Source organism: Cyprinus carpio, chromosome A21, assembly GCF_018340385.1.
Source record: "Cyprinus carpio isolate SPL01 chromosome A21, ASM1834038v1, whole genome shotgun sequence".
NCBI lineage: Eukaryota > Metazoa > Chordata > Actinopteri > Cypriniformes > Cyprinidae > Cyprinus > Cyprinus carpio.
This window is the reverse complement of record NC_056592.1, coordinates 21,688,812-21,705,036: the sequence shown is the minus strand read 5'-3', so window position 1 is coordinate 21,705,036 and position 16,225 is coordinate 21,688,812. Positions and strand designations below refer to the sequence as shown.

The following is a 16,225-nucleotide window of genomic DNA, read 5'->3' as shown; positions in this document are numbered from 1 at the left end:
CCTATCATGTGTTCCCGGGGAATCAAACCCCCAACCTTGGGCTTCGTAACGCAATGCTCTACCACTTGAGCTACAGGAGCACAGCACATAAATTGTACAGCGCAAACAACCAAAAGAACTGAAAAACTGAAAATCATAGTATCTGCAGCTGCTCGACATTTGGATATTAATGAAATTTCAGTAGATCAGATCCAAATATTACTTGGACAATCTGAAGGAACTACGGGGACAAGTGACTTGTCAGGTAGTCAAAGAAGTAAAATTATAAAATGAAAATAATACAATGGAATGCTCGAAGTTTAATTGTGAATGGCCAAGAATTTAAAAAAATTGTACATTGGTTAATAGTGGTACCAGACATTATCTGCGTTCAAGAGACTTGGCTTAATCCACTTAAATTAAATTAAATAACAATTAAATTTTACCATTCCTGGGTACATATCGGTCAGGAAGGACTGAATTGGAGCAAGTGGTGGGGGATATGGAACCTTTGTGAAAGAGGGCGTAGAGAAATAATATTAGATACTCAAAGTGAATGTGTTGTTGTAGAGGTGTGAACACGTGAAGTGGGAATAAAGGTGATAAACTTTTATAATCCATGCAAGGAGTTATAACTAGATTAATTAAATATATATATATATATATATATCAAAGTTGGAAACAGTTCTGCTGCTTAATATTTTTTCAGAACATGTGATACTTTTTTTAGGATAGTTTGATGACTAAAAAAAAAAAAAAAAAAAAAAAAAAAAATAGAAGCTATGTTTTTAAAATATAAATATTTTGTAATAACAATATACACTACTGGTCAGTAATTTTGGGTCAGTATTTTTTTTTCTTTTTTTTTTTTTTAAAAAAAAATCAATACTTTTATTCAGCAAGGATGTGTTAAATTGATAAAAAGTGATAGTAAAGAAAATTTATATTATTAGAATTTTTTTTTTTAATTATTTTGAATAAATGCAGTTCTTTTTAACCTTTTATTCATCAAATATATTAGACAGCAGAACTGTTTCCAACACTCATAATAAATCAGAATATTAGAATGATTTCTAAATGATCATGTGATAGACTGGATGTTACATGTGACACTGAAGGCTGGAGTAATGATGCTGAAAATTCAGCTTTGCATCACAGGAATAAATTATTTGTTTAAAGTATATTCAAATAGAAAACTATTATTATAAGTTGTAATAATATTTCACAATATTACTGTTTTTTCTGTATTTTTGATCAAATAAATGCAGGCTTGATGAGCAGAAGAGACTTCTTTCAAAAACATTAAAAATAGTAATGTTTCCAAACTTTTGACCTGTACTATATAATATATATATATATATAATATATATATATATATAGATATAATATATAATATATATATATATATATAAACAGGCTGTCATAATCCACATATGGTGTGGGGATTTTAATTGTCATAATCCACTTTGGGGAAGTTTACACACCGATAGTAATGGAAGGGTAGTAGAAGAGCTTATGGAAGAACAAGGGTTAGTATGTTTAAATGATGGGAAGGGCACTAGATTCAATATAAGGGTAATATAATGCAGGGATCCACTGCACGTTTAGACTTAAGATTAGTTCCTGGAAATATAGCTTTGAAGTGTAAATGGGAAGTTTTAGATCACACAACGTTAGGAAGTGCTCATTTTCCGATAACATGTAATATTGGTATGGAAATATATAAACAAACTAGTACAAAGCAAACTAGATGGAGATTTGTTAAAGCTGATTGGGATAAATGTAACAAATTATGCATTTATGAATTGGTGAAATTTAGCACTGAAGATGATTTAGACACATGTTGTACTAGATTAAATTAAATTATTATTAAAGCAGCTGAGGAATACCTAAAACAGAGAGTAAAAGCAGAATCAAAATTGTTCCTTGGTAGAATGAAGACTGTACTAAAGCAGTTAAAGAAAGGAAAAAGGCATTTAGGGAGCTAAGGAAAACATTAATTCCTACAACTTTAATGATATATCAGAGGAAAAGGGCAGAGGCAAGGAATATAATTAAGCAAGCTAAAAGGAAATATTGGCAAACATTTTGCACTACAATAGGAAGGGAAACTCAGGTAGGAGAAGTTTGGAATGTCCTTAAAAGATGGTTGGAGTTTATAGATCTCAAAATATACCAGCTTTAGTAGATGAAGAGAAAACCGCAGTGACTGAAATGGAAAAAGCTGAAATGTTAGCATACGCCTTTCAAAAAGCACACAGTACTGATAATCTAGAAGGAAATTATAAGGAAAGAAGAGAAGACATTTTAAAGCAACAAGACATTTACATTAAGAAACCTAATAGTCAAACACCTTTAGATGCTACCTTTAAAATGTGGGAACTAAAGGGATTTTAATGAGGGTCAGTGACACTGCACCAGGAAAATACCAAATTTGCTATAAGATGATTAAACATATGAAGTATTACTTAAAATATTATTGTATTTCTTTAATAAAATATGGATGGAAGGACAACTTCATCCTGGATACAAGCAATCATAGTTCCTATACTATAATTATAGACCGATTGCTCTGACATCCAACTTATGCAAAGTGATGGAGAAGACGATTGTTAATCATTTACAGTATGTCTTAGAAAGCAAACAGTTAATATCACCTTATCAATTTGGCTTTCGACCTGGTAGATCTATGTTAGATGCATTAATAAGACTAGAAACTGACATAAAGAAAGTGTTATCAATGAAGGAGGTGTTAGTTTGAGTCTATCTAGATATTGAAAAGGCATACGATATGATGTGGAGAGAATGATTGTTATTAAAGTTGCAGAGAATAAGAATTGAAGGTAGGTTTTATAATTGGGCTTTAAGTTTATTATTTGGTCAATCAATTCAAGTCAAAGTAGGTTATACATTATCTCCGATGGTAAGTGTAGAAAATGGAACACCTCAGGGTAGCACTAGTCTGGTTTTATTTAATATTATGATTAATGATGTGTTTGAAGGAATTCATCCAGGAATTAAAACAGCATTATATGCAAATTATGTAGTATTGTGGAAGAGAGGAAGGAATGTCAAATATATTGTGGAAAAAATCCAGGAAGCTATAGAGGTTGTAGAAAAATGGTCAGTGGAATGGGGGTTCAGATTCTCTAAAACTAAAACATGTTGTCAATTTTTGTCAAAAAAAAAAAAAAAAAAAAAAAAACATTTAAGAAAATATTAAACAATATTTATATAAACAGCCATTAGAAAGGATAATGAAGTTAAAATATTTGGGCACATGGTTTGACTCTAAATTAACATAATTGAATTCTTACCTGAGCATTCATTGTGTGTGTTGCTGACAGTATTGAATAATACAAAAGCAATTGCCGCTTTTCATAAATTGAAAAATGTGACAATATATTTACTTATACATAATGTGTAAATTGATATTCAATAATATCCTTCATAATCTATAGATGAACATGTGATGAAATACGGTACTGTGTACATATTTTAACACATGAACGTGTGTGTTTAGCTATGTAAGCCCATGCATTAACCATGCATTAAGTAGAGAAAATGTTTGAGAACTCTGACACAGACCAACTTTTACTTAAGATATGCAATGAATTTAAGCAACATATGAAGGAGTTAACTTTTTTTAAAATTACTTTTCTTCGTTTGTGTTTTTCAGTGGGACCTGATATGTGAGAATGAGTACAAAGGGCCTCTGACCTCATCAATATATTTCTTTGGTGTGTTAGTGGGGACCTTCCTTTCAGGACAGATGTCTGACAGGTCAGTGCCTCACAAGCAAATCATCACACAAATTATGACAAGCTCTTAGCCAGGGCTTGAAAAAAAAAAAAAAAAAAACAACAAAAAAAAAAAAACAGTTCGGGTGGAAGAAATACCGGTTAATAACATTATTTTTTTTAAAACAATTGTCTTTGCCTATAATTTGCCTTATAATTATAATAATAAAGTACAGCGTTTTCTTTACTCAAAAAGAAAAGGGAAAAAAGAGAAATCTGGTAACATTAGCCAATAACCCGCTGAGCTTAGTCACAGCCAATACAGCATCATCTTTTCTAGATTTTGGCCAAATGTAGGCTACGAAAAAAAAATTAAAAAGTTCTATCAACACCTTAAAGACATCAAAGTATTTTTAAGATATTAAAAATGTTTGCTGCATTGTTAAAAAAAAACACTTTTATAAGATTGCGTTTTGAGAGTTTTTTCACGTCGCATTTTATTAGCCCTATTACTTTCCGAAATAATGAAGGCTAAAATGCCTGTAGGCTAAAGCAAAATGTTTACAAATATTATAAAAACAGCTATTAGTTTCTCTCCGAAACAAATCCTCTGAAGTTTAGGCTATAAAAACGTCAATCCAAAAACAAATTAATTTAAGGTGAAGCTGATGCCTACCTCTCTCATTCGGCACGAATCCAAATGTTTCCATATTCCCAACGTATCTGGATGTTAAAATGTTATTTATTATATAGTGTTTGTACTTTCATCGACATCATCCTTCACATCGGCTTTATCAGCACAGTGAGGCGCGGTCACGCTGAACGCAACAAATTTTGTACAACGGAGCAGTGTAACTTTTTATTTGTTTCTTTAACTGTATTTTATTTTGATAATGTACAGGCTTCAATATAGCAAAATTATGTTGTGGTGGCGCATAAGTCGTCGACACGATGGTCATGCCAATGCTGGTTGGTTATACAGAAGCAAGACATTATTCAAAGCTGTCAAGCTATTGCAAAATAATTAAAACCGCAAAGCTTTTGCAAAATAAAGAAAACTACTCTCTGCTATTTCGTTTTCCTTTCTGAAAACTTTGGAACGTGTCACAATGAACTGTAATTTAGCACATGTTTTCTTTCGTTTCGTTAATCTGTCAATATGATTTAAGTGAAATATAGTGTATATGCCTATATTCCTTTTTATGTAAGCCTATAGTTTTTCTGTTTTCTCCATTCACAGAAGCGCTGCAGGTGCGTGTGATCTGTTGAATTCATCCTACACTATCCTCAGATAAACTCTAAGGGTGGTGCATTGCTCTTACCTCTGATGAGTTCACAGCTGAGCGGACATTTCACTCGCTGGCTTCAGTGTCACATTTGCATAGGCCGTACTACTAGAATTCGTGATTGGTTGACAGCAAATTTCAAATATTAAATGGAATGATAAAATAACGTTATTAACCGGTTAATGGCTAACTACAAAAATTGATTTTGTTTCTGTTTCTGTTTTCATTCCTTGAACTGGTTCAGAGCCCTGCTCTTAGCTAGCAGAGCAGGCAGCTAAGATAAACCTTTGATCATAAATATGTGGAATTGAAATATAACTCTAACATGCTTTCCTAATAAATGATTGAATATGATATATCTGATATGTGCAGGTATGGCAGGAGGCCTGTACTTTTTGCCATGATGGCTATGCAGACAGTAACTATCCTTATCCAGATGTTTTCTCCAAGCTGGGAAATCTTCACTGCCATCTACTTCTTTGTGGGATTCAGTGGTTTTTCTAATTATGTTGTAGCATATGTCCTAGGTTAAACAATTAATTTCCTTCCAATCATTAACACAGTTTCAAAAATCATCTGTCACATGAGTCACACATTCCTCTTGATCAACAGGCTGTGAAATTCTCAGTCCAGCCAGTCGGGGTGTTTGGTTCTCTGGGAATCTTCATGGGGTCTGGAATCGGTCTGATGTTCTTTCCCTTAGCAGCTTATTTCATCCGTAGCTGGCGATGGCTGGTGCTAACCAATGCCCTCACTGGCCTCCTTTATTTACCATTGTGGTGGTAAGTGTGTGGAGAGACAAAGTTACAGCCACAGAAAATTAGCATTGTATTATTTTATAATAATTAAAAATTGCTGATTAATGTATATTTGAAAAAGATGTGTGAATAATCAAGATAACACATGAAGGAAGATTTACCATTGTAGTGTCATAACAAAATGGGTAAAAACCAAGAAGCGAGGGCTATAATCCAGTGGTCTGAGCTGTAAAGTACATTTTTCATCTGATTCAGGACAGTTCACTTCATGTTAGGTGCCTTCAATGACTTAACCCATAAGCAACGAAAGCGGTCCCCCCGGGAATCAGGGGTCCCATCTGATTTTGGCAAAATATACTTGGCAAACGCTCAGTGCAGATGAGGAGCTTCAAAGGTTTCTATTTACAGCATGATTTTGCAGCCTTGAGCAAAGTAGCCAATCACATATCTGCTGATTTCATTAATGAAACGGCCAATCAGAGAAAACCAGAATCTTTGTGTGCTTTATAGGCTATATGTAAAAGATTCAGAATTAGGAAGTTTCGGGAATGACATCCACATTTAAATGTTTCTGTTTGTGCGCGACAGTCGTCCGTGAGGAGCTGTCGCGCTACTTTGTGTTTATTTTATTATTAAAGTTTTGTTTGAACATTCGCCGGTTCCCGCCTCCTCCTTCCCAAACTACAAACTGTGTTACAGTGAGCATCCTGATTCATTTCAAAAGCAACCTCAGTGTTTTGATACATGCCCAAAATAATTCATTATAAATAACACAATGATGACATGTTTATTTTAATTATTCAATTATTTGTAGATTGTCATTTTAATTGTTAACACTCACAAAAAAAGAATAACTGAGGTATAGCTTACAGTATCTTATTCATTAACATGACTGTCTCAACAGAGATATTCACCTCAGAGAAGAAAGTAAACATACAATTTTGAAGTTTATAGGCCTTGTGTTTTGATTTTGTTTTGATTTCTCAAAGTGATTTGCTTGTGGTGCTTTTCTTGTTGTGCCGGTGACAATGGTTAAAGTTGACCAACTTTGGTGTTTCCTAAACCCCAGGGTTGGCCAACCTAAAACCTCCCTGGCTTTGTGGTACATGCCCCAGGTCCCCAGAAACTAAACTAATAAGAAAACTAGTATTTGTGTTTTTGTTCTGTTTTTCATGCACCAGGTTTATTCCAGAGTCTCCTAGATGGCTGCTCTCTCAGGGAAGAATCGCAGAGGCTGAAGCCATACTGAGACGTGCAGCTGAACAGAACAAGGTCACCGCACCTGAAGTCATCTTCACTTCCTCTGAGGTAACACTTTCATGCATTTGAGGTCTGTAATACATATAAAATTTAGTCAAACAGGCCTTAAATAAACACAGACTCGCTTCTCAATGCTTCAGTTTCATTGATGCTTTTTATGTTTCCTTAGATTGAAGAAGCAGCAAAGATGAGGGAGAAAAAACATAATATTCTGGATATTTTAAGGAACTGTAATGCTGTTTTAACCATCACAGTATGTTCAGTTCTGTGGTATGCTGTTTGTTTTCATTTTCCTTTTTTTCATTTTCTACTTGGTCACAGTTATAAACTAAATTACCTATATGACGTTATAAAATCAAATCTTGCTCTAAATTGAGTGTAAGTTAACGTTTTTTTCAATCCTGCTTCTTCTGACACCACACAGAGGTCTATAACAGTTGTTCTCGGTCCTGTTCCTGGAGTCTCAACACTGCACATTTTGCATGTCTCCTTAATCAAACACACCTGATTCAGCACATTAGTTGAGAATCCAAGACCTGACAACCCTTACTCAAAAGAAGCATAGTTCAAGTTTATTTTATTAAGTATACTTAAGTTCAAGTATATTTAAGTATACTTTATGTAGTACAATTGTCAGTGTACTGGTACTATACTTGTAACTGTACTTTTTCAATACTCCTTCGGGCTAAATTGGCCCACTTTCTAGTATAAGAAAGTATACTTTTAAGTACACTTTAAGTATAATAGTAGTCAACTTTGAGTACACAACTAGTTTACATCTATGTTTTTAATTTGTACTGCAACTATACTAAAAGTGAACTTCTAGGTATACTGATAGTTTATAAATGAATTAAATATTCTATTATATACATTTTGAAGTATAGTCTCAGTAAACTACTAGTTTAATAGTTTTATACTGCAAGTATACTCTTTAAGTCCCTGTTTAATTATTAATTTGTATATATTTTGTTATATATCTGAAGATACTAAACATCAAAAGAAAGAACAGGGTATCTGCTTGTAAACAAAAACCTTTTATTCTAGCTTCATGCATTTTTTTTAAACACTTGAATGTGGGTAAGTTTCATAAATGAATAAATAAAAAAAAGAAGAAATAAATGAACACCATTTTGAACAAAAAGCTGAAAAAGACTATGAATTGGATTCAGAATGATAATCAAAATGTAGATGTAGAGTCGATTAACACCCCAAAGCTATTCATGGGTCAACATTTTATTCCATAAAGTTACACAGTTATGATGCTGTTTTATGTCTGATAATCGCGTTAGATTACATCTGGAAGCATCTGTTGTTTTGGTTTCTTCTTCGCTTGTGTTTTGGAAATTCTTTACAGAAGATGTGTAATAGCGCCCCCTACAGCCTAACAATGAAAACATGGATTCCCAGAACATAAGTATAGCTCAAATATACAGTATTGAAACTTTTCTTTAAAATAAGTATACACATGCTAATTTTATGTGATTAAAAACAATGTTTAATGCAATGGTTTAATAATTTTATGTGATTAATCATAAAAATATGCACGCACTGAAAAACTTTAACATGTTTGACTTACAAGCTTGAAGTACCAACTTCATGTTTGTAGTCAACCCAGCAACTACTAGATAAATTACACCCTCATCAAACAGTGAGACAAACTGCATGAAATTTCAGTCTGCAAGAACATAGACCAGACATTAAAAACAGCTGCATTACAGACATTAAACCTTCTCACCACCAAAGTCCATTATTGTATTGTCTACACAGTGATTAACTCATCTGACAAAGTAATAGTCCTATCTTTGGACGATCATTTGGGGCAAATACTGATATATAATTAATTAAGATTAACTGTGACGATTGGCATTTGAATGCGTCAGATGGATGCATCCCTTATCTAATCCACCTGATCAGTTTCTGAATCGGATGTGTCAGATTCGTGAGACTCGTAAAGTGTAATATGGGAAGAAAAGCTCCAGCTGCAGGATTGAGAGCCTGGTAAAAGCAACTGATTTACAAGAGCTGTTTTTCCCTTTAGGATGGTCATCACCATGTCTTACTATGCTCTCATTCTGAACACCACAAACCTTCATGGCAATCCGTACCTGAATTTCTTCCTGTCTGCAGTGGTGGAGATCCCAGCTTTCATTATAGCCATGCTGTTGCTCAGATACTGCAGCAGGAGATTCTGTCAGTCCTCCACTCTTCTCATGGGTGGAGCTATGATTTTTATCATACAGCTCATTCCCAAAGGTATCTGCACCACACATCTGACACACATATAATTCTTTGAGTCCTTAGTTTGGATCATGTAGAGCAGTGGTTCCCAATCCTGGTCCTGGAGAACCCCCAACACTGCACGCTTTTGGTGTCTCTCTAAAGCCCAATTTATACTATAATATATTAATACTATAGCTAAGTCGTAGGTTATGTATAGCACGCGTAGCCTATGCATGCACCTCTCCAAAAATCTAACAGCGTGTCAATTCTACACGGACAGTAAGCGCTGTGATTGGTCTGCTACAATCCCTCCCTCCGTATGTGCTTGAGTTTTGTGTGTGTTTATGTGCACTTTAATATATATTAAAATGTTACACCTTCTTATATAAAATAAAACAAAGCAAAGAACAAGTGTCTTTTCATTTATTAGACTACATAGCATTATACATCAGTAGTTGTCCACGACAAACAATGTTTATCTTCAATGATATAAGAAATCCGGCAAACTGAAAGAATGCCATATTGTCAGGGATCTGGCAAACCCGGTCTCCACCAATTACCAACGCTCACAGTCCCCTGATTATTAACCAGCCACACCTGCCCCGCATCACAGAGCCAATCACTGACACCTTAAAAGCACTCACCCGTACCTCAGTTCCCCGTCAAGCCTCCAACAGGAACAGTCTCCTCGAAGTTGTCTCCTCCTGAGCTCCTGCAAGCCAGACGTAACGTATACTCACCTTTGTGTTACACTAACCTGTGTCCTTGTTCTGCTGTTCCCAGGACCGTGGATCATCGGATCCCAGTGGAACGTCAAGTGATTCAACGGTCGCTGTAGTCTCCTGTGATTATCCCAAGCTGGTACTGTCGTTTAGCATCTAAGGAGGAAGAGAACATTAGTGAGCGATCTTTGACTGTGGCTTTGACACCTATGTACCGAGCGAACTCACCTGTTTGCTATCCCGTTCCATGTGATTACCATACAGCCCGCACTTGAAGAACGGAGCTTTCACCGTGCACTCAAGGACTAAGATTCACCAAGCACTTGTAACTTTTAAATAAACACACTGTTCTGAATTCATCTACCATCTGTGTCTTAAATCTATCCTGACACATATCTTCTCCTGTTCCATTGTTGTCTCCTTTTGTAGTTTTAAATAATGATTTAATATTTATTTTTTTTAGCAACATGCGCTATAATGATTCTCCAACGAGCTGCTTCTTCTTCGGCTTTTGTCGTGGTACTGCAGGTTAGACTAGCAACATGCACGTGGACCCTGCAGACTAGCGGTTGGCACGTGTACTGCACGTCGACGCGGAAGTATAAATGAAAACTGACGCATAGCCTACGGCTTAAAGGCTATGGCGTAGGTCCGACGTATAAATAAGTATAAATAAGCCTTTATCTGACACATTTGACTTCTAGTATTCACCAATAATCAGATGATTAGAATAATCAGTTTTTTAATAAATAGACATACAAATAAATTGTTGGTTCTCCATCAACAACAATGAAAACAAACCACTGATGTAGAGGGATCTGATGTGTTTTGCTGCCGGTTAGATCAAAGGTCTCATTCCACTGAGAGGTTGTTCAGTTCTTTGTCTTTGGGCTGGTCTTTGTCTCTCTAGGTCATTCCATATTCTGTATGTTGTTGTGAACCAGTCATATTAGAGTGGTCAACGTTGTCCTAATAATCGTCCTCCTATAAGCAGAACAAATTAAAAGAAGGGTACTGTTAAATTCAGCGAGGACAGTTAACTTCTAAAAAGTGTGTCTGCAGGATGCAGATTGAAGGATTGCTGTTGTCTGTTGCTACAATAAATAGTGTCTTCAAACAAACCAGCAATGTGACCAAGCTTGTGCCAAAATAAGATCTGAACCAGAGTGGCAGATATGATACATACATTTTTCTGATTTACAATTTGTATCAAATTCATATGTGGTTGTTTGTTTACATTAGTTATTTGTCTGTCTATGTGTTTGCAGACCTGATGGAGTTGGCAACCTTACTGGAGATGCTGGGAAAACTTGGTGTCACAGCTGCATTCTGTGTAGTTTATGCAGTGACTTCAGAACTGTTTCCTACCGTGGTGAGAAACATGGCCATGGGAACATGCTCCATGACCGCTCGCATAGGCAGTATAGTTTCTCCCTTCATCATATACTTGGGTACATCACAGTTTTTATCTTGCGTCTATAGCTTTAAATATAGCCACTAGTAAATCTGAACATTGCACGAGTCTGCATTTTGATAATTTGTTATTTTTCTCTTTAAAGGTAACTACTATAAATACATTCCTTATATTGTCATTGGAAGCCTGGCAGTGTTTGCTGGCTTAATTACGTTACTGTTGCCTGAAACTAAAGGAAAAGTTCTTCCTGAGACCATTGTGCAGATGCAGCAAATAAAAGGGTAAGTGCATTATTGCCCCGTCTTCTTACCTGATGCAGTTACCTGGCTTAAAAATGATCATGTTTACCTTTAACAATGGACTCTATATTCAGTTCAGCGTTTGAGGCTTTTAGATAAAATACATGTGATTAAAGTCTGATTTTCATCAGAACCACACTGAGATAAAATACAACATCTCATTTTTTTATTTTTATTTCACTTAGACTGAGGAGCTCCAAAAAACAGGATGCAATGATGTGGACAGCAGACAAAAGTAAAGTCTTCAAAGAAGTGAAACTTTAACAACTGGACAGTGAAATAAAAACAATCTTGTCCTGTTAATTGAACGAGTGACCCTAACCCTAAATGAATTACACTGTTGAGCTGGCTTCACAACATAAATTTGTCTTGGTTTTCTGACTTTTATAGGCAGATCATGTATGTGAGACAAATCCACCACACGAGGAGCTTTATTGCCTTTGATGTGTTATCATAATGTCTGCAATAAAACATGTCACGGTACATGGCAAAGCATGTCAAAGTCAGCTTGTGCCCCCCAACCATATCTGACCAAACGTTTAGATCTTTCCCATGTGTTTTCCATATTTATCAGGAACAAAAGTCACTGTATTAACATAAACAGGCCTGTGTATGGCAATGTGGAGCAGACACACTAAACCTACGGAACAAAACAGTCCACAAAGACACAACGAAAGGAAGCACTATAAAAAGAGAGGGAGGCCCATGAGGAACAGGTGAGAACAACTAACAGAAGGAGAACTAGACAAAGGCTAAAGGTACAAAGAATCCTGCTCCTGGAGAACTACTGTACCATCCTGCAGATTTCAAACTCACCTGAATCAGCCAATCAATGTCTTCAGGATCCCTCAAACATTGCAGGCTGGTGGCAGACCTCTCAACAATAATTTTACTGTAAATAAAACAATGCATTTGAATTGTAATTAGTATGACAACATTTTCAGTACAAAACGGTAACAAATCGCTCAATAGTCCGAAAACCACTGTCTGTTTTTTTACATCTGTCAGTCTGAAGTGTCATTGTTTGAGTGCTTTGCTCAAAAGAGCTGAAATTTCATCGGACAATGTGAAGTGCAGCTGTAATTTCCAGCTCTTAATCATGAATCGGTTGAAAACTGCATAGCCACTCTCTATTTTTTTTAAACAAATGTGAAAAGGCTAAAATAGAAGTTGTTGCATTAAGAAAAGTGTTTCATTTATTCTTGTTTATGTGCTGCACACCCTTATGAAAATTAATTATGGGTTTACTACAAAGAAAACCAAAAAAACGCTGTTACTATTGTTAAACCACTGTAACCACAAATCAAACCATGATTTTACTACACCAACCACAGTTGAACCATGATATTTATAGTAAAACTTTGGTTATACAAATGGTAATTAATGCACACACACACACACACACACACAAAACATGGCTATTACACATACAATCATGGGTAATGTTTTTAAGGGTATTGATATACTGTTTGATGAATTATGATCCAATGAAGCCCAAGAAGTGTTGGCACACGCAAAACAGTGCTGACATGAAAGGGCTATAGGCTACATATATAGTTAAATTTAAATTACTCCGTAGTCATAGTGATAGATGCTCCTTATTTTACATTTTACATCGGAGTCCCTGAGGAGCTCTCTGCACGTCCCTGCAGCACAGCTGTATTTGGATTCATGGCGAGTGGCCGTATAATCACAGACATTCTGATATTCAGACTAACATGATCTGTTTGCAGTGTGCATGCGGTACTTTTTTTTCAGTGCCCATGTTCACAGGATGCAGCATTCACACTGCACATGGATGCAGTCCAGCAATGTGTCGCAGGAGCTTTTCCCTCTGTTTGTTCTGGACAGGCTGTCAGTCAGTGTGTTACTGGTGGTTAGTTTGCAGTGACTTCAGTTCAGGCTACATTGTTACACCAAGCTTTTATGAGTGAATCAGTAAACCATTTATCCAACCAGTTTACTCAGAATTGCTGATTCAAGAAAGAAACAAAGTGTTGAAACTATTTGAACTTTGAACAAAATCTTATACAGCTCAAAGAATGTATAACGTGGCTCAGGGGTAACGCTCAACTATTCAGATCAACTATTATGTGAAATTACTTTTTTTAGGAGACAACTGGCAAACTGTTCTTCATGCATATATGACTGGAGCTGAATGAAATGAAATTAAATGAAATTAAATGAAATTAAATGAAAGAATGAAAGCTCTAACAGACTCAGGTAACCATCTGATCCATCAACGCTTGTTCTAACACTATGTTTCTATGTTTTTGCATTAGTACCTGAGGCTTGAAGGCATACCTACTTATAAAAGCGATTTTCCTTTTTGAGCTCCAGAGAAATAAAGATTTACAGATTGAAATGTCATTTTCAGGTCAATGCTGAAAAGTAGTTAACAGGAAATAAATGGATTTACCATAAATATTGTTTGGTACCATACAATTCCTAAAATACAAAATGTAAAAAAAAAAAAAAAAAAAAAACAAAAAAAAAAAAACTAAAATATAGTAAATTAAAATAAATAAATAAATAAATAAATAAATAAATAAATACATAGGCCTAAGGTCCTTTTTCGATGCGAACAACACCAAAGGGGTTGAGTAAAACTAATTAAATGAAGGTGTTTATTCGACACCAACACTATCGCGGCTACACTACAGCTCTACATCAGCACTTTCAGAGAAACAGCTCCGTTACTGAAAAACGTGCGGCGCTGTCGGTAAACGAACAGATGCGAATCCGTGTGTTTGCCTCCTCCCTCCCATCTGAATCTGAAAGCCGGACTGAAGACACTGAAAGCTTTGACTGCCATGAACTTCCCAGACTACGATGACAGCACCGCGTTCCTGGGAGACTGGGGCCCTTTTCAAAAAACAGTCTTCTTTCTCTTGTGTTTGAGCATTATTCCGAATGGCTTCACGGGTTTATCCATGGTTTTCATGGGCGACACACCCGCTCATCGCTGTCTCATCCCCGCAGCTCTGAATATCACGGACGAATGGAGAAACGCGGCTATTCCTCTGGAGGAAGACGAGGAGAACCGGGATTCTCGGTTCAGTAAATGTTCAAGACACCGAATGGACGTCGTGAAAAGCTATTCGGACCGAGGTTTGCTCCCGTGGGTGGATGTGAATGTCTCGGATATTGCTCAAGAGGGCTGCCTGGACGGCTGGGAGTATGATACAGGAACATACATCTCCACGATCGTTTCAGAGGTTCGTTTCACAGCCAGCCTAGTGTTTTCTATTACTGTGCAAGGCGGAAGTTCAGGTTCAGATGTAGTGGCAGCTGAGACGCTTTATTGGGGTCAATATTTGTCCGTGTATGTGTTTTTTTTTATCTTCTTTTTTTTCTTTCGTTTTTTCTGTATAGACGCATGCTTTGAAGTATTGACTACAAAAGCGACTGAACTTCCACTGTTACTGTCCTGGTCGGTGAAAACACGCTGACCCTGGTGCGGGGCATGTTGTCACAATGGGAACCTGCTTATTTATTCGAATACACGTAGCCTACTTAAATCCGTTATAGGATAGGCTATTGCTTTTACAGCTATATTTAAAGAGTAAGTATATTATTGAACAAAACAAGTCATAAAACAGCACAAATGTAAAAAGCAACATAAAAAAAATATTTTTATTATTTGGAACAAATGAAAATTTATAACCAAGATCAATGTGATCGCTGAAATTTTTCATTTCCACACACATGGGCTTTCATGAGCAATACTCTTGTGCTGAAAACAGACGTCATTATATAATGTGTTTACTTGTTAATCAGTAAATAGCACATTTTTACATCTGTAAATATATTGGAAGTTTTGTCTGTACTGTAGGTCAGAATTCCCAAATTCCCAAAGAGTTTTCTAATAATTTTAATTCGGCATGAAACCAAAGTTGCATGCAACATGCGTTCTGTATTGTGACATGAAATTGCTTGAGCAGGAAAAACAGTGGTATAAATTTGACAAAAAATTTGGATTGAAATGCATTATGACTACAGCACAGATTTGCATATGTCTGCAGAGAGATGTGATTCATGTTAAATCTTCCCCATTTGAGAAATTGTCCTGGCTCCTTTTCTTCTGTATTTAATTAGGACCTGAAGAACCCACATAATGTAAACTACTCCATTTAGTGGATTAGATGTAGTGTAACTTTTAACAACTTAGTTTACGTAATTTTCCTTCTACAAATGAATATAATCATTTTAAAACGTGTTGTTTGTTCAATCGCAGTGGGACCTGGTGTGTTCAGATGACTGGAGGGCTCCACTGACCTCCTCACTCTTCTTCTGTGGTGTTTTGACTGGTTCTGTGATCTCTGGACAGATGTCGGACAGGTTAAAAACATTTTTTTTTTCACATATGAATATTATAATTATTTAATTGCAGGTAGGAAGATCCCATTTAACAAAGAATATCCTGATTGTGTTGTTATGACACTGGTAGGGCTGAAATGATTAGTCGATATTATCAACAACACTGATAATAAAAAAAGAGGATTGATTTAGTCTCCTAGCCACTGTGACAGCTGCCAGTGATGAGT

At 35.8% G+C, this 16,225-nt stretch overlaps 1 protein-coding gene across 1 annotated transcript in view; it reads left to right on the top strand.

Moving 5' to 3' along the window:
- Positions 1 to 12,170, top strand: part of slc22a4 (solute carrier family 22 member 4) — a 30,817-nt gene extending 18,647 nt beyond the window's left edge. The window contains 10 exon segments of the mRNA XM_042711321.1: positions 3,659 to 3,762; positions 5,378 to 5,532; positions 5,618 to 5,645; positions 5,647 to 5,787; positions 6,945 to 7,071; positions 7,193 to 7,293; positions 9,062 to 9,276; positions 11,234 to 11,416; positions 11,525 to 11,660; positions 11,864 to 12,170. Coding sequence (XP_042567255.1) covers positions 3,659 to 3,762; positions 5,378 to 5,532; positions 5,618 to 5,645; positions 5,647 to 5,787; positions 6,945 to 7,071; positions 7,193 to 7,293; positions 9,062 to 9,276; positions 11,234 to 11,416; positions 11,525 to 11,660; positions 11,864 to 11,942 — 1,269 coding nt within the window. The 3' untranslated portion in view covers positions 11,943 to 12,170.
- The last annotated feature ends 4,055 nt before the right edge of the window (positions 12,171 to 16,225 follow it).